Source organism: Vipera berus (genome assembly GCF_964194415.1).
Source record: "Vipera berus genome assembly, chromosome: 3".
NCBI classification, from domain to species: Eukaryota; Metazoa; Chordata; class Lepidosauria; order Squamata; family Viperidae; genus Vipera; species Vipera berus.
The window spans coordinates 20,810,291-20,833,792 of record NC_138204.1 but is presented as its reverse complement, the minus strand read 5'-3'; the positions used below and the strand labels follow the sequence as shown (position 1 = coordinate 20,833,792).

The following is a 23,502-nucleotide window of genomic DNA, read 5'->3' as shown; positions in this document are numbered from 1 at the left end:
CACTTCATTTTACCTGTTGTAATACAGAAATATGTCTCATGTGGAGAGACATGGTGGATCCGGTGATGTTTCCGTGGCAGGATAACATGCCAGTCCTGCAGAAAAATTACCCAGCGAGGAAGACCAAAGTAGGTATGAGACCACTTGTGAATTTGGTTGGTGAAGGTTGAAAATACAGACAGGGCAAAGACGTAGCACTCCCAAGGACATGTTTGGTGTAACGCTTCTAAAAATAAAGAGAATACAGAATTTATTGTACACTCACTGAACAGCAGCTAAACTGCGTGTTACAATACAACTGCATAATAAGTTCACTCTAATAAAGAACTTTTGCATCAGAAGTAACACTGTACTCCAATTTGTATAACAGACATATAGAATTGTCTACTTTATTCGCTGTTTACCCTTGCACTTTTATTTACTCCATATACAAGGTGAAAAGCTTCATTAACCTTTTTTTTTGGAAATGTGCATAGAATTAAATCTATTGTCTTCAGAGGCCTGCTCACTACTCTTTAGAAGGCTGTGTCTAGCTTCCTCATGGATCTGTGGGGCTCCCGCTTACCTGAAGATAAAGAAGCCAATTTGTAGGCCATGTTTGCCAGCGGAACTATCGTCAACATGCAGTTATCGCCATTGGTTTCTATGAAGTCATGTCTGGTAATTGCTGTTGGATCAATGTGATGTTCTCTGAAAGGTCTGATAAATGCCTGAAAGTAGTAAAAAACAGAAAGATGAAACTAGTTTTTAGCTCAGATGAGGCCTTAGCATCCACAGATTTTACTGATCTACTTATGTACATACCTAAATAGACAATTAAAGGGGAGTGTCAAAAAAAAATCAAAATGAGAGGGGCAGTTAAAGCCCTTTCTCTTTGTATGTGCCATCAATGGGACATCAGAACTGCCAACTTGGCCCCAGCAGTAGATGTACCTGATTTGTGGATCAGAGAAGAGCCACCATCCTGTCCTATCAGGATTCTTACCCTGGGCAAATACCATATGCAAAAAAGTTATCTAAAGCAACATAGGAAATTAAAAGCAGCACTGAAATTTGAATGTGTGAAATGATTATATATTAACTATCATTTTACTGCAAGTACTACATTATTAGCCCAAGTCTGTAACCTCTTTACCTCCTCAATACGAATACCATGTAAGCAAATAAATGGAATATTAAAAGCTAGCCATAAAGCATATCCTACAGACAGCTCTTTGATTTTCCTTAATTTATCCATTTAGAATGTTTAATTCAATACTGTATGTATATGGGCTTTACTCTTAATATATTGCACCAAGGTTATTAAAATTGGAATGTGGGGGAGATGATCTGCAAATAAGGCACTGGCATTAGAATTAAGTAAAGTATATAATAACATAAACTAGTCAGCAAACTTGGAAATACAGCAAAAATGTAATCTGGAACTATTTTGAAGTCATAAACAATAGACAAGCTAAACACTTTAATAAAAAAACACTTAAATAAGATGCTTCAATATTAACTAGCAGAGTTTAAATTCACAAAACTTGCTGAGGTAAAATATGATTGTTAGTTTGTGACTTAGCATGTTATGCAAAGTCAAACAAAGTGGTTTTGTTATGCCAATTCAACTCTTACTTATTTACTAAATTAGTTATGCTAACCAAGGCTGAATGTTATGTGAAAACAGCCAAAAAGTGACAATTTATCTTTGTCTTATTTTAAAATACCCAAAAGTAACCTGTTTTATTGATGATGGATTGGTTCATATATCACAATGAAACATTAATGGTTAGTGAATGGTGCTGAAGGCTACCCCACTTCCTTTTCCTCCCTTTGTGCTTGCATTTCCATACTTGACTTACAGGTTTGCTGTGACATTCGAATAAGAGATTAGTTATAAATCATCATTAATCTCTAAGACTATTGTTTGCTTAGCTTTGGTTAACTCAATAAGAGGTTTCACTATAACATGCCATTTCATAAACTGTAGTTTATGGCAATTATAGTTTAGCACAATTTAACTAATCTTAGACACATTATGGTTTAACACAGTATGTGAACCCCAGTAGAGATTTTTCATCAACTATTATCTATCTTAAGTATATTGAACTAATAAGCTTCAGATCATGGGTGTCAAACTGCTGGCCCATGCATCATAGCGAAACCGCGCCCACCCCATTGCCAACAATGGCAAAAAAAAAGTCACAAGTCACATGACGTTGCAAGTTTGACACCCCTGCTCTACATATAGGGAAAGCAATAAACTTAACAGCTCAGTCAAATTATATAGAATTCAACACACATACTACAAACATATCAGGGAAAAAAAGTCAGACCTTTCCAACTACTGGCAGATCCACAGATCCCCAGGTATCTGCTCCCCAGTGCACTAAACCGGATACGAAGTCAGCAGTAATGACTCCTGCAACTTTAAGAGACAAGGGGAGGGAGGGATAGAAAAGGGAAGTATTAGACATTTGGAGCAATACAATGATAGTGATTTTTAAAGAATATCAATAAAACAGAGGTACTGTTTTGACAAGATATTTATAACAGCCAGTAATGGTGATGTTTTTCCAAAATAAACCATTTGAACACGTAGCAGCATCTGGTCAACTTTATAGAGTAATGTACAGGCTTAGAAGGAAAGCAAGGGTGGGCTGTATTAGTACTTGTAGGGGAGCCCACCAAGGATTATCAGGGTAATAGGCTAGACTGGAAAGCTAAAACAATATCCTAGAAGATGACAATGGCAAGGCCCTTCCATATTGTCAGGAAAATTACAGGTCTACACGGACCCAACCATCAAGCTAAAATCAAAGACCACCTTAATTTTGATTACCACAAACCATGTGCCTTTGCAAAGTCCAAACTGTCAATTAAAATACCGCAGTCTATTTTGTGTACAATATATAAGTAAGCTTTTGGAAGATGTTATTTCCCAACTTCATAACCAACAAGCATTCATAAGTATAAATAAGCATTTTCAAAATGCAACATACATACATGCTTATTTTTCATAGCCCTTACAGTACACTATACATAAAAGTCGCCTCTGAGCTGGGATCTGGTGACTTCAAAGACATATTGTCATTTTGGGTACAACAACATTGAAGCGATCTCCCATGACCTTTTTCTGGGATATTTATTACTTATATTCTATTCAGGTTCTAGGATAAATTTTAAGTTGGTTCATACTTCTTTCACAGACAATGAATAACTGGTTTGAGCTTGTTAGGAGTGACAGACTTCCACCAACAATGCAACAATTTTAAAAAAGATTCATTAAATCAGTGGCTAAATAATTTAGGTCTGATTAAAATACGTGTTTTGTTGAGAAAGCTCATTGTGCAGGAAATAAGACATTGACTATTGGGAGGTACAGAAATGTGATTTTAATTGAATCTGGCCACCCATTATCCAAACGGTGATTAACAACTGCTAAGTTTATCCCAAGGAGGTTGATCTTAAAAACTTAAAAGTTTATCCTGCCCTTAGTTATTGTGCATACATACAGTATAATAGAGTCTCTTCCCAATGAAAGCTTGAAATTACCTTCAAAAACAAAGCAGCATTGTGTTCATTTTTGAACTATGAAGCAGTGTTTCACAATCTTGGTAACCTGAAGATGAATGGACTTCAATTTCTAGAATTCCCCAGCGACCATTAGCAGTCTCCATGATCAGAAGGCTGGACCTCATGTGTTTCCCCAAGCAGCTGATAAAAATGAGCCCATATACTCTATGATCCAGCCCAAATATTCTCGTAGTAATGTAACTCTTTGCTTTAAGAGCACAACTTGTCAGGTTTTGATCAGAGAATAACAACCAGAATAGTCACAGGGCTTAAGCAGATCACTTGAATTAAAAAGCTCTAGCATAAAAAGAAAGGAAAGGTCACAAAATAAAGCTTAAATACAATGTGGAAAGGAATCTTTCTCTTGTTTCAGCTGCTGTAAGATACCAGGCTGCCCTTTTATCATTTTTGGGGGGAGGCCAAGTTATAGATAAATCATTATACAGCCATAACATCCTTGCTTCAAAAGCTGTAAGTAGCCATCAGCCATCTTCTTATTATAGAATTTATTATTAAAAGTTTGAAAACTAAATAGAACCACTGAGATTGGTCAGCAAACACATTACTATTAAAATACTCTAGTCCAGGGGTGTCCAATCTTGACAACTTTAAGACTTGTGGACTTCAATTGTCAATGCTGGCTGAGAATTCTGGGAGTTGAAGTCCACAAATCTTAAAAGTTGCCAAAATTGGACACCCCTGAACTAGTCATTATGAAACTTAACTCTTCCTAGAAGTACAACTCATCCCAAAAAGGAAGCTGGCGTTAGTGGAAAGTTTCATGCCTTCGCATAATTAATTATCCATTTAATTTAGCCCTAATACAGTAGTCATGAAGGAAGACTCTAGATTTTTTTTCATTTTCAGAAATGGAAAAAATCCAAACATGGTTTTTGAATATAGTTTTCTCTTCCATTTAGGCTACTTAACTGGGACATAAGAAAGATGATTATTCCCCATTTAGCAAAACTTCAGATCAGGGAAAGAGGCAAGGAGATAAGAACTTACTTGTAACTATGTGTAGAATTTTCTTTAGCCATCTGCAGAAATGAATAACAAAAGTTGAACCGTTTTCTTATAAAGCCCAGCAGGCATATTAACTCCCCCCTCCCATTTAAGGGGGGCATTGCATCTAAAGCAGACCTTGTGAACCAAACTTTTACAGGTCCTCTGATCCCCATTAAAACAAGGGAATACACTAAAAATATACACGAAGTAATTTCCTTGCAGAATCATATCAGACAAGTAAGATGTCTGAATACTTTTTTTCTCAGTCTAAAATGATTCTGAAGGAAAAGGCACATAATTGTTTTGAGTGCACTGAGTAAAAGTAAAAAATGAAGTGTAAACATGGGCTCCAAAACCAGGATAAGGGCTCATGGGAAAGAACTAAACGTGCTTGAAAAAGAAGACGTATGACATTGGTTGAAAATATGATTTATTAGAGCAGATGTTTTCCCTGCCTGTAACATTGAATCCTTCTTTTATTGTTAGGTTTAGATTTATGGTTTCATGTGTTACTATTTGTCAGTTCCTTGTATGCAGATAGGTGATGTAAAAATGGAAAGAGATTACAAAATCTGGGAATCCACTCTAATAAGCTTTCTGCAGAGCAGTTCAGGTAACTATGAAAGCCTGCAATCAGCTGTTAGCAAACTTAAACAGGAGTCAACAAAACCCAGGAAGCCAGAATGCAATTATGACACAATTTTGCAGAGTAAGAGCCATACTCTCACCAATTAGAACTACACCTGAAGTACAGGGCTCTAGATTCCCCGTCGTCTAACACTGGTGGAAATGTTTAAGTGTTAAGTTAGAAAAGTATGTTAAGTTCCAGAAGTATGGCAAACCTACCGTCAATCTCTGAAGGGAGACAAGAAAATAAAGCTGGGGATCACCCGAGCTATAGTCCAATTTATTTTAGCAGCACTTGGCTGGAAGAGGTTGCACGCAAACTGGGAAGAGACATGACATATTCAGCTTATAGAACTGGAAACGGTAACAGCTATGTTATCAGCCAGTAGCTATGTCAGGAATGAGACCACCATGCTCATAAAAGCTTAGCAGGGGACAAAGTTACAGGAAGAAACCTCCTCCTTTTGAAATCCTCTTCCAGATTAAGCCTCTGCGTTAGTCTCGCCTGCTTAGAACGTGCTGCAACATCATGGGTCTCTGAAAAAAAAAAAGCTCTAGGCAAGCTGGCTACAGAGCAGGACATGCTAAATTCTGAAGATGTCATAAGTGCTTCACCTTTGCTATGGAGGGACAGAAAGAAATGGAGTCCAATGAGTGCTGATCTGGCATGGCACATCAGAAAGCATCTGGGTACCAAAGCATCTGCACTGTTCTCAAAAGGTAATGCTTGAAATTTAACCAAGTACAGGTCGTTTTTGACTTAATTTCTGTTGTTAAGGGAGACATTTGTTTTTGCCCCGCTTAACAACCTTTCTTGTCTCAGTTGTTAAGTGAATCACTGCAGCTGATAAGGTGGTAACCCGGTTGTTAAGAGTACCTGGCTTTCCCATTGTCAGGTCGCAAAAGGTGATCACATTATCTTGGGACACAGCAACGGTCATATATAGAAACCAGTTGCCAACCGTCTGAATTTTGATCACATGATCATGGGAATGCTGGAGAAAAGTCGCAACTGAAAAACGGTCTTGAGAAGTCTCTTTTTTCAGTGGTGTTATAACTTTGAATGGTCACTAAATGAATGTTGTAAGTCAAGGGCTACCTGTATCAACTCTATATCTTTTTACAATAGAAAAACCCATCTAGCAAGATTTCTAGAACAGTTATCACCAGCTTTCACCCTTACCTCCAGCATTCTTCTACTGCATAAGTCCTCTGCCAAAAGTCCTGACAGACTCTCATTTATGCTGAAAAAAGAATATGAACGGGAGGCAATTTCTCCCATGGATGCTTTCCCTCTCCAAGGATCTGCGTTTCCTAGCTGCGTTTCCTAGCTGAGTCAAAAAGAGAGAGACGCGGGCAAGAAACATGCCAAGATGAGTCCTGAATGGGAGTCACAGCCCAATTTGGAACCAAATATTCCCCAAACATTTACTGTATGGAGCAAAGTAAGTCAGAATTTGAGATACAACTTTGTACTGATAATGAATTTGTGTTCTAAGGTTATGATGAACAGGATGGATTATAGAAAGAAGATTGATATGATGTAACTTTTAGAGAGAGAGGTTAAAATATATTTGTACTTGTACAGTGCCTCAGATAAAAGGCCCATACAGAGAGTGGTAAAGACAGTTGAGAAGATGACAGAAAGTCCCCTTCCCATTATTCAGGATGCTGCTTATAAGCGCTATGTGCTTAGAGCTCAAAGGATTGTTAGACACCCCATACACCCATTTCACAGTCCCCTCTGGGAGGAGATTTCGAAGTATTTCTAGCAGGACTGTCCGATTCTGTAACACCTTTGTCCCCTATGCCAGGGCTTTTCAACTGGTGGTACGCGAACCACTGGTGGTACTTTGGCACCTGGCAGGTGGTACGTGACCGTCCTAGAGAAGTGGTAGCGGGGGCAGACAAATGAGCTCAAGTGGCGACAATGCCACATAAGACTGAGGGAGTAACAGCCCATCTCAGGAGCTTACGTAGATGCATATTTACCACAGATTCATTTCAATATAACCTTTGAAATGCAAGCGGTGGCTTCTTTGAAGTTGTTAATTTTTGCCATTTTATTACAACAATGGTAGATGAGGATAATTGTTCTTCATTTTAAATCTGGCTAATTCTAGCTAACAATTATTTCAGTTTTTCCATTAATATGTCTATTCCCTCCAAGGAATTTTCAACTACTAAAATCAAATCTCTGCAAATGCTCTGAAGTAACTACGGTATATATCTCCTTTTTCACTTTCACCCAGTAATTTTTTCATCTTGTCTTAACATTTCTAGTAAGAACTTTCAAAGCCAAAATGAACAACGGTGTAAAAGTGGGCAATCCTGTCTTGTACTTTTTGCATTTCATAAGGTTTACTCAATTCACTATTAACCATTATTTGTCCTGTTTGTGAGATATATTACCTCTTCCATTTGAAGAAACAGAGAACTAAAACGTTAGCAAAAGTATGAGAATGGAAGATCAAAACGAACTGATGCAAAAAGCCTGATTTTCAAACTGAGAAAAAAGTAAAATATCTGTGTCCATGTCTAATGTGACCTTTATGTTATTTCAGAACGCTGTTAGCATGAGATTTATTAAATTGGGAAATGTTGCAACTAACATCAATAGATTTTTTTTTTGTAATAAAAAGGAATCTAGAATGTCTCTATTTTGAACAATACCAGTTTTGAAAACTGATGTACCTTTTAAATAATGGCAAAAAGATTTATCCAGATTTGGACAGCAGGGTAAGAACCCAAGGGTTAAATATAAAACTCTCAAGATGCAAAAGAAAGAGAAGGGTTGGGACAACCTAATCTTAAACTGCGCTTTACAGTTATTGTTTGGTTTGGATGAAGCAATGGGTTCTGTTGAGAAATAACATGACTGTTTGAACTGGAAATCATAACTTGATGTTTGGAATGGCATGGGTTTAATGATATGACAAAGTTACAAGTTAATGTCGATTTTTAAAAATCACTATGTGCCAATGCTATATTGAGAATATGGAAATATAAATCCAGGTTGTGTCTGAAGATACTTTTACTGACTTCAGCACAAGTAGCATTTTATAGAAGAAAAACAGCAGACAGAGAAATGGTTAATACAGGTAGTCCTCAACTTACAACAGTTCATTTAGTGACAGTTCAAATTTACAATGGCACTGAAAAAGTGACTTATGACCGTTTTTCACACTTACGACCACTGCAGCAACCCCGTGGTTATGTGATCAAGAACCTTGGCAACTGGCATGTATTTATGATGGTTGCAGTGCCCCAGGGTCACGTGATCATCCTTTGTACCTTCTGACAAGCAAAGTCAATGGGGAAGCCGGATTCACTTAACAACCATGTTACTAACTTAACAATGCAGTGATTTACTTAGCAATTGTAGCACAAATGTTCGTAAAATGGGGCAAAGTTCACTTAACAAATGTTTTACTTAGCAACAAAAATTTTGGGCTCAATTGTGGTTGTAAGTCGAGGACTACCTATAAGTACAAATGATGAATACATAACAGCAAAATGTATAAATGTTAAGATTTGAAACAAAAGAACAGGTTAAAGATAACATGACAAAATGGACTGCTAAATTTGGATAGAATATAGAAATATATGCTTGAGGCCAAATGCAGATAACTCTTATTAAATTCAAACTGTGTTGTAATTTAAGAGAAAAATTCTGTAAAATAATGCATCATTGGTAAATGATATCAGGAAAATTATCAAAAACAAATTAAAGTATTTCAGACCAGTGCTGGAAACATGAAAAGCATGAGGGGACAATGTATCATGCATGGTGGACTTGTGAGAAAGCTAAGAAATTCTGGGTATGAATTCATATAATGATACAAAGTATTTTAAGGATTAAAATTCCTCTGAAATGAGAATTCTTCTTACTGAAACTTATGGACAATGAATTTGAAAAGATTCGTAGTATTTATTTACTACGAATCTTTTCAGATTCATTGTATGGTATCTGCACAAAGATTATTTTATGTACAACAATGGAAAAATAATGAAATTCCCACAATGCAGGAATGAATTTTGAAAATGTTAGAATCTACCAAAATGGCAAACTGATCTGTTTGTTCAGAGAACAAATAACACCAACTTTTTTTTGTAAAAGTGGTAGGTTATATGGATTTTTTGCTGAAAGAAGAAAATAAAATGAATTGATGACTAAATAAAGAGACAAAAAGAGTTGGAAAATTCCTAAAAGAAAAGGGACAATAAGAATGTAATTACCTCTTGAAAGGAAGCTCAGATATAATCTGTACATTTCTTAAATTTGGTCTTTTTCTTTTTCTGTTTTTTTTCTCCTTTTGATTATTATTGTATGAAACATTTCAATAATATATTTAAAACCGGGTAATTTTTCCTTTCCTGCTTTCCACACTTCACTAGCAGCTATTTATATTTTTAAAAGTATGCATGTTTAATTTAGCAAGCATTTGTACTTCTGAGCAATTAAGTAATTTGTAAGCCCTTTAACACAGCAACCTTTCTGCTTCTGTGAACTAGTAGTGGCACAGTGGGGGAGGGGAGGAGGTAGAGGGGAAGGTTTTGTGTGCTCCCCCACCACTTGTGTGGCCTGGTTCCCAATGGGTCGTGGCCCGGTAGCAGGCTGCAGACCAGGGATTGGGGTCCCCTGCTTTAACATGTGAGTTCCAAAACTCAACAAAAATCTTCTTTTTTATTTATGTTTGAGCTAGACAGAGAATAGGATAATCTAAAGAACCACTTTAAGACAGACAAGACCAGATACCAAATGCTGTTCATCGGTGACTTGATTTGAGATGAATGGACTGCATGCACACAAGCAAATGATTCACCATAGAGCTGGTGTAGCATCTCTCTTGAAGTAATATTCCATCTTGGAATGACAACATCATACAGTATAATCAACAGTCTGATCAGAAAGCTTATAGTTGTTAGTATATGATTGTTTATGATTGGTTTTTTTATATATACCTTGTACTTAGCTCTGGGAAGTCGGGGGGGGGAGGGGGGGAGGGGGGAGAGGTAGGGGGGGAGGGTGAAGGGAGGGGGAGGGGGGGGTTTTAAAGAAAAATTGTATGTTAAAACTTTTCAATAAAAAAAAAACAGTCTGATCAGAAAGAACCAGGTTTGTAGGGCAAGCATTCAGATACAGACGTTTTATATTTCAACATAAAGCAAGATTTTTTCCCCTATTTCTTTGTTCAACTTATTCAACTCTAAGATATACAAATACTTTAAATAAAGTTAAATAGTTAAAATAAAGTTAAATAAAAACCATATCACAGAAGACTAGACTTTCTTAAACTTGCATATTCTTCTCAAAGCTAATCTTGGCTTTGGCAAATTATAACTAGGAAGAAGCTTCAGGTCAATTTTAAAGCAAACCACATCATCTTTGTTCTTTCATGAGAATTGTGTTGCTTCTATAATACAAAACTCTTATTTGGAGCAAATCTAGATCTCCTTGCCTAGGTCTACGGAACAACCCATTGTTTCAAACTAAAGAGAAAGGGTGGGGCACCTTTCATTGCCCTTAAAAGAAAAAAATAATCATCTCTTTGAGTAACAAGTAGACTTTTTTTTAAATTCCATTTATATCCCGCCCTTCTCCGAAGACTCAGGGCGGCTTACAAGCTTAGCAGTAGCCTTCATTCTATGTATATGCCTGCTTATTAGGGCTTTCATACACCCCCAAGCGGCATTATTACAAAGTCAGCTTAATTGCCCCCAACAATCCCAACTTACATACAAACATTTATGAGCGGCTGCCAATGATTATAAGATATTTTAAAAGTTTAGTAAATTACTCTGAAGCTATTATTGAATCGTGTGGAATAAATACTGCATATTAGATCAACAAATCTTCAACTTCCATTTTTCATTTCTTTATGTAGGGTGACCCATTTAGCTTTAATGTATCATTTCTCCTAGAGATACTCTGGGGGGCAAAATCCAATGTACTGGATCATACTGCTTTTACTTTATGTTTTAAAATATCATGCCCTTTCTAATTAGGGCACTTTTGATTAATGTTTTATCCATTTTTTACCCTGCTGCTTATGTCAAGAGAAAGGAAACAACATAAATACAAGCACAATTCAGAATATAAAAGCATAAAGCATAGAGTTAAGCACCAAAATTACTCTCAAAGTAGAGCAACCTACATAAAAACTAATGCATACTTACATATACCAAAAATAATTGAGAAGGCATGCTCCAGTCTCAGGCAAAAGAGAAGTTTGTAGAAGTTGAAAGACATCAAGGAGAAACATAAGATGACACTAATCCATTCCTGTAGCCTTTTCCCTGTTTTAAAAAAAAGATAAGTTAAAGCATGGTGCTTTTTGCTTTATTCGTATTAAAATAGTGACATATTAACCAACACTTAATATGAAAGTCTTGAAGGAACAGATACAGGTAATCCTGAATATAAGACCATAATGGAACCTACCCATTATAGTTGCAAGTCAGTTGCTAAGGGAAGCAAGTCCACAATCACTTTGCTTAGTGACCCTCTCCCCTTCTCTCATTGTGGCTAGAGACCCAGTAGGGTGGGAAGCAGGCCCAAGGCCAGTGGAGACCCACCCTACTGAAGTGAAGAGGGGGGGGGGAGTAGGGGAGATAGAACAGGTAGGAGGGGGCTGCTACAGCTTCCCTGATATTGGTCATAATGACCACATTACACTGCAGTGTCTGCAACTTTGAAACTGGATCATAAGTAGCTTTGGGGAAAATCTGTCTTAAGGTCTATTGGTTGCTAAATGACCAGTCGTAAACCAAAGACTACCTGTACACAACTTCTCTTGCTGCTCTAAAATATTTCCCGCTGACTGCTTAAATAGGGATTTAAGCCTAATTTCTGGTAGAAGGAGCTGGCAGGCACTTTTTCATGGAGGTGTCTGCCCTTAAGAGTTGTAGATAGTAGATAAAATTTGTCCTCTTAGTATTTGATTTCTGAAAAAGCCCATCTTGAATTTATATGAACATTTTATTGCTTCCATATTTGAAATATTTGTACTGGCATATTATTTTTTACTTGAATAATTAAAAAATACCATTTTTTAAGTTGGATTAATGAAATGGAGGAATGATCTCACCACTTACATCAGTTTGGCTTATGTGTGATCAAAATATTTTATCAAGCACTCACATAATTCTGAATTCTCCATGCATAGCAGCAGGGAAACTATAAAAAGACAACAACAGTTCCAGCAAGCATAAATGCTAACCTTATCCCAGGGAGAGGTACACATAGTTCTTCTGCCTACACCCTGCAATATGCTGACTTGTGTTGTCTCAGATGGAAAAAGGAAGTTCAAAAGTAGTGAGTTTGTGGAAGGTTGTGGAACCCACATACGGTAGCTGTCTTATGTTGAACAAAACATAGAATACTAGCTTGAAAATATGTTTTTTAACCTATGTGAATTATTATTATTATTCTAATTCAGCATTAATGACATCAAAGTTAACGTTTTGCAGAGAAGCAATCGCACCCTAATCAGAAGAGCTAAATGTTAAAATCCACTAGGAACAATTAAGATGTTCAAAACATCAGGGCACTTACATTTTACCTCCCAAAGGAAACTATGCCCAATCTCCTTGTGAAAGTAACCCTGCCATTTCAAGTCAAACACTAGTTCTGTACATATTAAGCAAACGTTCATTTAACTATGACTTACTGAATAAATCAACAGGGCTTATATAACACACTAAGTCATAAATAAGCAGGCATATACTTAGAATGAAAGCTATTGCTAAGCACATTGAATTGCGCTTAGATTGTAAGCCGCCCTGAGTCTTCGGAGAAGGGCGGGATATAAATGGGATTAATAAAATAATGATTTAAAATGAAGAATTATGGGAGTGCTTGATAAAATTTTTTGCCATGGATGACACTTTTCAAACTTTTAGAAAAAACACAGTTCAGGATTACATTATATTCTGTTTTAGTGGTTCAGATATCACATGTCATGAATATCCCAAAGCTGAAAAAATACCAGGTCAAGCAAGAAGGCTTATACTAGCCCTCTTTCATAAATAAAAGTTGAAATGCAAAGTATTAACACTTCAGGTTTAAGGATTTAAGCTCTTCTCATAAACAACTCCAACTCTTAATTCATATATATAAATTATTCAAATAGATGCATTTAAGCATCAACTATTGGGGTAGCTGGATATGATCTGTTATCAGCTATTTATTGATTTGGCCTTCAGATCAAAGAAGTCAATAAGCAAGCCTTAAGTCCCAGCCACAGATAAAAGAACATTCTGACTTACATTAATACTTGTAAACTAAGTTACTACAGTAATTAATGACCATCCAGAAAATTTTGCTGAAAGAAGCAACAGTAGTTTGTAGCTATAAAAAGTTGCAACCCCCTTGCTTTGAAGGACTTAGCTCACTGGCAGTATGTCAATTACCCTGCGATGAGAGACTTTTTTTCACTGACACAATATGAAAAAATGATTATAGTTGCTACTCCAACAGCATTATTGCCAAATCCCTACACAAAAATGTTTTTGAACATGTATCTAAAACTTCTTTTCATTCTGAAAAATTAAAAATCAAGACCACTTTTCATCAATTCGAGTGACATGGAGCCAATGGAACCTAATTAGCTTAATGCATTCAGGACCTCTGGGTAAGAAATGGCAAATTAAAGATCTCCAAAGGAATAGAGATTACACTGTGGCCAGGACAGACCAGCGATGAGCCTGGTGTAATGGAACCATTATTAGAAGCAAAAGGAAAGAATACAAAGTTGATTCCCCTGCCCCCTTTTTACAACCCTTTAATTCCTTTATTTGGGGTGAAGTCAGGATGACTGAATGGAGCTGAGCATTTACTGGCTAGATGCCCTTCCTGACACCTACACACAATTCGCAGCAGATATTTTCTCATTGCGCCCTGATAAAACATCTGCCACTGCCTAGGATTGGGCAGGCGAGTGCCTTCACCTCGAGGGCACACATCGCTCTGAAAAGCTGATTTATCTTATTTGATCAGGATTAAAGTAAGATATATCTTTATAAAATTCCGGGAATCCTTCAGATTTTTTTGCTGGCATGTGCATAAAAGTATTAATGATTCATGGATTTGCAAATGGATACAGGATTGTTTCTGGGTCAAATTGATCCATGTATGTAATCTGTAATGCAATGTAATGCAAAACATTAAGCAAGATTATACAGGTTGCAAGGACAACATACAATTAACACAATTCTGAGAACAGAGGTAGGGGACAAAGAGAACTTAGAAAACCTATTTATTTATTTGATATCTTTTATTATTTTTATACAAATGACTCAAAGCAGCAAACATATCTAATACTCTTCCTTCCATTTTCCCCACAATAACAGCCCTGTGAGGTAGCTTGGGCTGAGAAAGAGAAACTGGCCCAAGGTCACCAAGCTGGCTTAATGTCTTAAGGTGGGACTAGAACTCATGCTCTGATTTCTAGCCTGGTACCTTAATCACTGGACCAAACTGACTCTCTTAACTTAAACTGACTGCTTAATAAAATATCAATTATAGGCCCAACATAGCCCATAGAAAATCCTGACCTTGTGGGCACTTCCTGCAGAAATGACAAATTAAATAGCATTTTGGGGTAATTAGAAATTCCAAATTAAATTGCCAACCTATTACAATGCTTTTACATTACTTATGTGATCATACTTTGAAAGTTGTATGGATCTTCTAGAGGGATCCTGTTAAGATTAAGAAACAGTACAAAAGTGAGCAGTTATATTGATCAAGGAGGTAGAACAGTGTTTCTTGACCTTAATAATTTTATGATATGAAATCTACAATTTCCAGAATTTCCCAGCCAACTGGGGAAGAATGATCTAGAACAGACATGTCAAACACAAGGCCCGTGGGCCGGATGTGGCCCGACATGTGGTTCCATCAGGCCCGTGGACCTGCTCTGAAAAGAGTGAAGGACCATCCCACCGCACCTCGGACTGGCCCAGGCCGACCGGGTGCTGATCTACAACCTGGTTGCGTCTATCAAAGCCAGAACATGCTCAGCTTTAAATCCACGGGGCAGCCCCGCCCCATCTCCTGGGTGCGCGAAAGTGGAGTCCAGCGTCCCTGCTGGCCGTCTTGTCCCTCAGGCTGATTTCACCCAGGATGCCGGCGCTGGCCATCTCTTGTGCACACACCCGGGGGACAGGGCAGAGGTGCAAGGCAGTTCCTTGTTGATTCCAGTGGATCTTAGGCTGAGCGCGTTCTGGCTTTGATGGATGCAACCAGTTTGTCTCTCTTTTCCAGAGAGACAAGCCATAAGGAGGGAGAGCGAAGTAGGAGGTTTATTCTCTGGAGAGAGAATAAAAAGCCTTTTTGCCTTCCTACCTCGCTCTCCATCCTTCTGGCTTGTCTCTCCGGAAAAGAGAAATTAAAATCTTCTTCCCCCAATCAATTTTCTCTTCCCCTTTAAAAATCCCTCCCCAAGAGCCCTGCCTTGCTCCCAGCCACCATGGAGACCTCTGGAGCTCCCAACCTCTCTGCCGAATCCTCAGAGCTCTGGCAAAGCCTCCCAGCCAGCACCAATCCCCCCCAATTCCCCTCTCCACTACACTTCCTTCCTTCTTTCCTTCTCATCTCTTTCCTTCCTCCATGCTCAGGAAGGAGTGATGGGAGGGGGAGAGACTGTGGTGAGGGGGTTCTGTGCCAATCAAAGCAATGCCTTGTAGTTGCGAGGCTGGAGGTGCTGGTAGGGGGCAGGGTTGGTACTGATCTACAACTTGGTTGCGTCCATCAAAGCCAGAATGCACTCAGACTTAAATCCACGGGGCAGCCCCATCCCGTCTGCTGGGTGCGCACGCAAGTAGAGTCTGGCGTCCCTGCTGGCTGTCTTACCCTGCTGGCTGACTTCAGCCAGGATGCCGGGATTAGTCATCTCTTGTGTGCACACCCGGGGGGGCAGGAAAGAGATGGCAGGGCAGCTCCTTGCTGGTTCCAGTGGATTTTAGACTGAGCACCTTCTGGCTTTGATGGACGCAACCAGGTTGTAGATCAGTGCCGCCCCACCTCCACACCAGCCTCACAGCCACAAGGTGTTCCTTTCAATGGGACCGCCCCTGCCTGCCCACATGCTATAGGAATGGCCGGTAGCAGCATATTAGTGCTGGCAATCTCCCCCTCCAATCATCCCTTCCTGAGTGTGGGGGAAGGAAAGAGATGAGAAGGTGAAGGAAGGAACAAGAGGGAGGAAGAGAAGGAGGGAAGAAGGAACAGAGGGAGGGAAAATGGAGGAAGGGAGGGAAAAAGGAAGGAACAGAGGAAGAAAGGAATGGAGGGTGGGAGAGAGGGAGGGTGGGAGGGACCATGTCCCAGCACTCGCCCTGGTCCCATCCTCCTCCGCCAGAGACCCTCAGATCTGCCTCAGTCCTACCCAGGCACCCCTGAAACGAGTGATGTTGAGCTGGCTATGCCCACCCAGTACGCCATGCCCACTCCAGCCACACCCACCTAGTAGGCCACACCCATCTCAGCCACACTCAACTGGCCCCCTGAGGGCAACCACAATGCTGATGTGGCCCTCAATGAAATTGAGTTTGACACCCCTGATCTAGAATAAGTTTTGTATGTGGAAAGATTACATTTTGGATGCAGATATATATAAAAATACTAATAAAGTGGGACAGGACAAAGATATACAGAATGATCTATACCGGTAGTATGGGAAAAGTAAGTCAATATTTCCTCTTTGGAATTCTTGGTGCTCTCTGAGTTTGATTGTTTCCTTGCAGACATTTCACTATCTAACTGTTAGGAGTATTATTTTCTTCATGATAATCAAAAAGCTAAAAAGAAAGCAAAAGATCAGGGTACCTCCCCAACAGCAATCAATACCCAGATAAACAAGGATTATTAACACCAGGCCAACAATTAAGCAGTAATTCCCAGTCAATTTACCAACTCAGACAAACAATCAAACAGTAAACAGTTTAATCAAGGAACCATCAAGAAGAAAACTCCCCCACCAACACTGATAAGCCAAGCCACTGTATATAAACGGAGAGCAAATCCCGCTCCCTTCTAGTACTGAAGATGTTACCTAGTTGTGTAATGAAACATCTGCAAGAAAACAATCAAGAGCAGAGAGCACCAAGGACAGAACTGAACTCCAAATATTTTCTTCTGTTAGTACCAATACTTCTCTTTCACGTTGTAATGTTAGAACTTGGGAATTGCCAATGAAGCTAATGGTAGCTTAGAGCTGTTAAAATGGAATATATTTCAAACCTCCCAAAATGTCCCACGGCCAATGATTCCTTCACACATCTGTCTTTGGATTTGCAAGAGGACAAGCAGTAATAAGAGGAGATTTTAATATGGGGTTTACATGACATCATTACTATGTGAAACCTTAAGTAAGAGAACAAAAACTCTTTTGTATAAAAACAAAAATGTTCCAATGGATATTTTTGACAAAGCAGTGTAGTGATTCTTCAATTAACTGTAAAATATGTTATCTTTTTCACCAGAGCGGTTTGTAGAGCAATCAAAGACACCAGAAACGACACTATAGCTTCTCAACCTAGCACCTTCTGTGTCTGTTAGACTCCCACTCCTAATAAACTTTACTTACTGGGACAATGCTGGATTATGCAATTGAATTTTAAACTTTTTAAGAATGTCAAATTGACATGAAAGGTTATGTTAAGAGTTAAAAATATGATCCTGCTCCAAACATGTTTATTCCAAAGCAAACTTTATGACTGGAAAGTTCTGCAATGACTAACATGTGACTAATCCATCAAAGAGCTTCTATGCTATGCTAAGATTGTCTTACACACTGAAATTAAGTTCAAATTTGAAATATTGCTTCTCAGATGCTGAACATTTACCAGTTAAGACAAGCAACTGATAAACCAGATTAACTCAAGCAGTTCAGCTGATACTTTGCATGTATAAGCCTCCTTCATTGGTGCCTAGGATGACTGGGGTGTTACCTTTCAAAGCAGCAAGAAAAGTGAGCCAAAAATCACACACACACACACCCCTATGAAACTGTAGCTACAAGAGGAAACACATGCTATATACTGAATGAAGGAGAGAACCAAGGTTTTTATAGTATTAGGTGTCAGGTCAAGTGTCAAATGAAAAGACTTGCCGTCTAAGGGCCACATTTTACATATCACTGTACTTGTACAAGATTCATAATCCTTGTTTGATTCCAATCCCATCCACCAAATGTTTATTCAAACCCTTGGAAAGGATAAAAGGAAGAAATCAACCTTTGAATGGATCCAAGCAGGATGTTGAGCATGCATGTTTATTATTATTAGCTACTATTAGCCTACTATATATTATGTCACTTACTGATAGTTCCCCAAAGGTTAATTTTTCTGACCCAGTTATATAATCTAAACCAAGGACAACTCTCTGGACAATGTCAGCCCAGAGATTTACCCTACTTCTACTTTAGCCTTCTTCAAACAGGTCCTGGCACATATCCCAAACCTTTAGTTAGATTGGATGGATGGCTACTTGTGGGAATGATGGATGATTGAGATGTTGGTTTTATTTTTTTTTACTATTTTTATTGCTTTGTTTCTAATAGTGTGTGCTACTTAGAGTTGCTGTGGAGTTGGATGACCTTACAAATGTGATAAAATATATGCTTTCTAGATTTTCTGTATCTCAATTTCAACTATTGGTTTATATAGAATGGCCCTATTGAGAGTTGTAGTTCAAAATATCTGGAGGACACTGACTCCAATTAATTATCATTCATTAGATTTTTTATCATTTTTTGTTAAGTCAAGGTGGTGTACACCCCTACCATCTAGTTTCCTCACATCAACTTTGTGAGGTGAATTGGGCTGAGAAAAATTGGCCCAGAGTCATCCAGTTGGCTTTCATCCCAAAAGCACTACTAGATCCTAATTACAGCTATGCAGTTTCTAACCCACTAAACTGGCTCTGTAACTGATAAGAAAAAGCATCCAGTCAGGCACAGTGATTATGGCTGGGTCAGATTATTTATCAAATTGCATATATAATCCACCTTTCCTTAAGAGAATAGAGAGTTATGAATGTTCAGATAAATAATACATTTTATTCATTTATTCATACATTTTATAAATACTTTAGGAATCTATCATTTTGGAAAGTCTTTTAAAAAGGCAATCTGTTTGTTATATTCATAATATTTAAAATCAAGGATTTAAAAAAGATGAGAAGGCCATACTGACAAAGAAAGCTGAACTGAAAATATTACTTTACTCTGTACCCAGCGATGAACAGTTCCACTTAAAACACATACAACCAAAAGGCCTTTCTCCAATTTTAAGCCCTTTTTGAGCACATCCTCAATCTTTTTTATTATTTCATTCCCTCATCCAGAACTTCCACTGTCTTTTGTTTCAGTGAGGAAATGATTAAGATTGTTGTGCTGACACTGAGAATTTTAAACCAGGAATTTTTCAGAAGAAAGACTACCCACGTGCTCCTGTTTTTCTCATGCTAAACTGATATCAAATATGTATAATATACTTTACATAACCCAGAAGAACTATATAAGAGCCGGTTTGGCCTAATGGTTAAACATGCTGGTTTAAAACAAGAAGTGGCATAATAGTTCAATGATTTTGAGCTATTTTCTCTCAACCCTACAAAGAAGACACTGGCAAACCACTTTCAAAATTGTATCCATCTGACCACACAGTCCTCAGGAGTCAAAATAGTAATAAATAAAACCCCACAGTATACAGCACAGATTATACAGTTGCAAGAAAAAGTATGTGAACCCTTTGGGATTACGTGGTTTTGCATGAATTGGCCATAAAATCCACTCTAAACGTCATGTAAGTCAGAACAATAGAAAAACACAGTCTGCTTAAAATAATACTACACAAACATTAGCTGTTGTCATGTTTTAATTGAACATAAGATGGAAACATTCACAGTGCAGGGTGGAAAAAGTATGTGAACCTTTGGACTTAATAACTGGTTGACCCTCCTTTGGCAGCAATAACCTCAACCAAATGTTTCCTGTAGTTGCAGATCAGACCTGCACAACGATCTGGAGTAATTTTGGACCACTCCTCTTCACAAAACTCTTTCAGTGTAGCAATATTCTTGGAATGTCTGGTGTGAATCGCTCTCTTAAGGTCATGCCACAGCATTTCAATCGGGTTGAGGTCAAGACTCTGACTGGGCCACTCCAGAAGGCGTATTCTGTTCTGTTGAAGCCATTGTTTTGTTGAATTACTTGTATGCTTTGGGTCATTGTTCTGTTGCATCACCCATCCTCTGCGGAGCTTCAGTTGGCGGACAGATGGCCGTACGTTTTGCTGCAAAATGTCCTGATAAACTCTGGAATTCATTTTCCCATCAATGACAACAATGCGTCCAGGCCCTGAGGCAGCAAAGCAGCCCCAAACCATGATGCTCCCTCTGCCATATTTTACAGTGGGGATGAGGTTTTGATGTTGGTGTGCTGTGCCTTTTTTTCTCCACACATAGTGTTGTGTGTTTTTCCCAAACAACTCAATTTTGGTTTCATCTGTCCACAGTATATTTTGCCAGTAGTGCTGTGGAACAACCAGGTGCTCTTTTGCAAACTTCAAACGTGCTGCAATACTTTTTTTTTGGACAGCAATGGCTTCCTCTGTGGTGTCCTCCCATGTACTCCATTCTTGTTTAATGTTTTCCTTATTGTAGATGTGTCAACAAAAATGTTAGCATGTGCCAGAGATTTCTGTAGGTCTTTAGCTGACACTCTAGGATTCTTCTTTACCTCATTAAGCATTATGTGCTGTGCTCTTGCAGTCATTTTTACAGGACGACCACGCCTAGGGAGAGTAGCAACAGTGCTAAACTTTCTCCATTTGTAGACAGTCTGTCTTATCGTGGACACATGAACATCAAGGCTTTTGGAGATACTTTTGTAACCCTTTCCAGCTTCATGCAAGTCAACAATTCTTGATTGTAGGTCTTCTGAGAGCTCTTTTCTGGAAGGCATGGTTCACATCAGACAGTGCTTCTTGAGACCAGTAAACCCAAAACAGGTGTGTTTTTTTAAAGGGCAGGACAGCTGTCAGCAACACATCCAATACCATCACACTGATTGGAGTCAAGGTTGGCTCACTCCTGGCTCCAATTAGCTCTTGGAGAAGTCATTAGGCTAGGGGTTCACATACTTTTTCCACCCTGCACTGTAAATGTTTCCATTTTATGTTCAATTAAAACATGACAACAGCTAATGTTTGTGTAGTATTATTTTAAGCAGACTGTGTTTTTCTATTGTTGTGACTTACATGACATTTAGAGCGCATTTTATGGCCAATTCATGCAAAACTCCACGTAATCCCAAAGGGTTCACATACTTTTTCTTGCAACTGTAGTTATCAATGTCTGCCACAATCATCAAGGAAAAGTTTTTTGGGATGGGAGAAGGAAGAAAAAAATATTTTATTTACTTAGAGATCTTTTTTCTCCTTCCACTTATCATGTTCTTGCAGATTGCCTAGATAGGTCCCTGTAGTTTACTTGGCAAAGTTTTTCGGAAGTGGTTTGCCATTGTTTTCTAGGTTTGCAGAAGATTAACCCAAGATCACCCAGCTGGCTTTGTGCCTAAAGTGGAGCTAGAGCTCACAATCTCCTGTTTCTAGCGTGATGCCTTAACTGCTCATCAAGAGAAATGATTTGAGTTACTCAATTAGCCTTGAAAGGCATAATGTACTATGACTATGCAAAGGCTTAAGTTGAATAAAAAAACTGCATAAAATTTGAATATAAATGGCATAACATTTGAATAAAATTTGCAGCTTTCTGCAGCCCACAAAAACTGTTTGAAATAACGTTAACGTTCATTTCGCCAATGTGAGCATTTATACTACAGATTCTATTGCTTTAGATCTTAAAGTGAAACCTTCCTTAAAGAGTTTGACTCCCAGTCAGATCATGAAGTTTTTTTGACAACAGCATGACGGCAGATTTCCATTTGTGGTATGTTTTTGACTATTCGCTTGAAATTTCCCAGCAATTTCCATTCCAAGTAGTAACAGGGCTCAATCCTACTTAATATTCCACTGAGTACATTCATAATGGGAAACCCAGGATGTATTAAGCATACCTCTAAATAGGAAACTGAAGACCAACCAAGCTCCTCCAAGTATTTTGAGTTTTTTAAAAAATTTTATAAGGACCACTTCATGTGGACATCCATTACAGACTACAAAAAAGAATTACTATCTGTACATCCTTAAACCAGTGCAATTCTGAAATATCTGAACAAACAGGTTAAAACAAGAAGACACAAACTCTAGATGAGACACAGATCTATTTTATAACCCATACTCTCATATGTCTTTTTTAAAGCCTGGATTCAGTGCTTGGCCCAGGGCCGTAGACAGCTTGCGGCTAAAGCAGAACGAACCGAGTTAAAAGAGACCAACTCTCCAGATTTACTGAATCTGTTCCGGAAACGTGGAAGGACTCCCTAACATCCGCCATCAGCGCCACTTTGTAAAGCACGTGAACAAACCAAACGCCTTATCCCACCGCCTTAAAACCTAACCCCAACTTGCAGGTTCAGACGGGCCACCTAGATGGCTCATTCCGACGACCTGCCCGGGCAATGTGCTTGAAGGCGCCGCTCAAGTGCGCAATAATCCCGGGAGAGGCAGAGAAGGAAGGATGAGCGAGAAAGGACGAAACGGGCCACCTTCGTTACAGCCTCGTATCACAAATCCAGGGGCTCGCCGGGACGGGCGAGGGACCCTTTGAAAGTCCCCCATCCCCTCGAAGTCCCGCATCCCTCCTTACCGGGGGAATACAGTTCAGCCAGTTCCCGGGCACCCGCGTGCTGGGCTCCCCACCGGGGACTGGAGTCTTCGGCGGCGGCGGGGGCTGCTTTTGCTTCTCCTCCTTCCTGGGCAGTTGACGCAGCGGCCTCCGTCTCGGACGACGCCCTCGCCGACTCGCAGCCGGCTCCAGCCGCCCGAAGCGGGGCGCACTCGGGCATAGTTCCGGCGCGGCCTCGCTCCCCTTCTTCGTCGGGAGGCTCTCGGGGAGCAGCCTCCTCCTGGAGCTCCGGCCCGGCCGCTCGTGCCCCAAGGCCAGGGGAGCCGCCTGCCGCCCGCCCACAGGGCAGGGACGAGGGCGGCGGCGGCGGCGAGAGCAACATAGCGATGCAACTCGCCCGCGGCCAGCCAGCCGGCACTCGCCCCTTCGCCGCCCCTCCGTCCAGCCGAACGGGGCCTCAGGCGAGTCACGCCCCTCCGGCGAGGAGCCGTCCAATCCGCGCGCGCTCGCTTCAGCCAATAGGCGAACGCCCGAACCGTAGGCCATCGGCT

At 39.4% G+C, this 23,502-nt stretch overlaps 1 protein-coding gene across 2 annotated transcripts in view; it reads right to left on the bottom strand.

Moving 5' to 3' along the window:
* The window catches only part of LOC308665922 (ubiquitin-conjugating enzyme E2 variant 1), a 58,361-nt gene extending 34,982 nt beyond the window's left edge, over positions 1–23,379 (bottom strand). For both annotated transcript variants that reach the window (XM_081324296.1, XM_081324293.1), the window contains exons 1-5: positions 22,973–23,379; positions 11,374–11,493; positions 2,319–2,410; positions 566–710; positions 14–226 (exon numbers count right to left, since the gene is read on the bottom strand). In XM_081324296.1, coding sequence (XP_081180422.1) covers positions 14–226; positions 566–710; positions 2,319–2,410; positions 11,374–11,493; positions 22,973–23,333 — 931 coding nt within the window. In that variant the 5' untranslated portion in view covers positions 23,334–23,379. The remainder of the gene's footprint in view (positions 1–13; positions 227–565; positions 711–2,318; positions 2,411–11,373; positions 11,494–22,972) is intronic.
* Between the last annotated feature and the right edge of the window lie 123 nt (positions 23,380–23,502).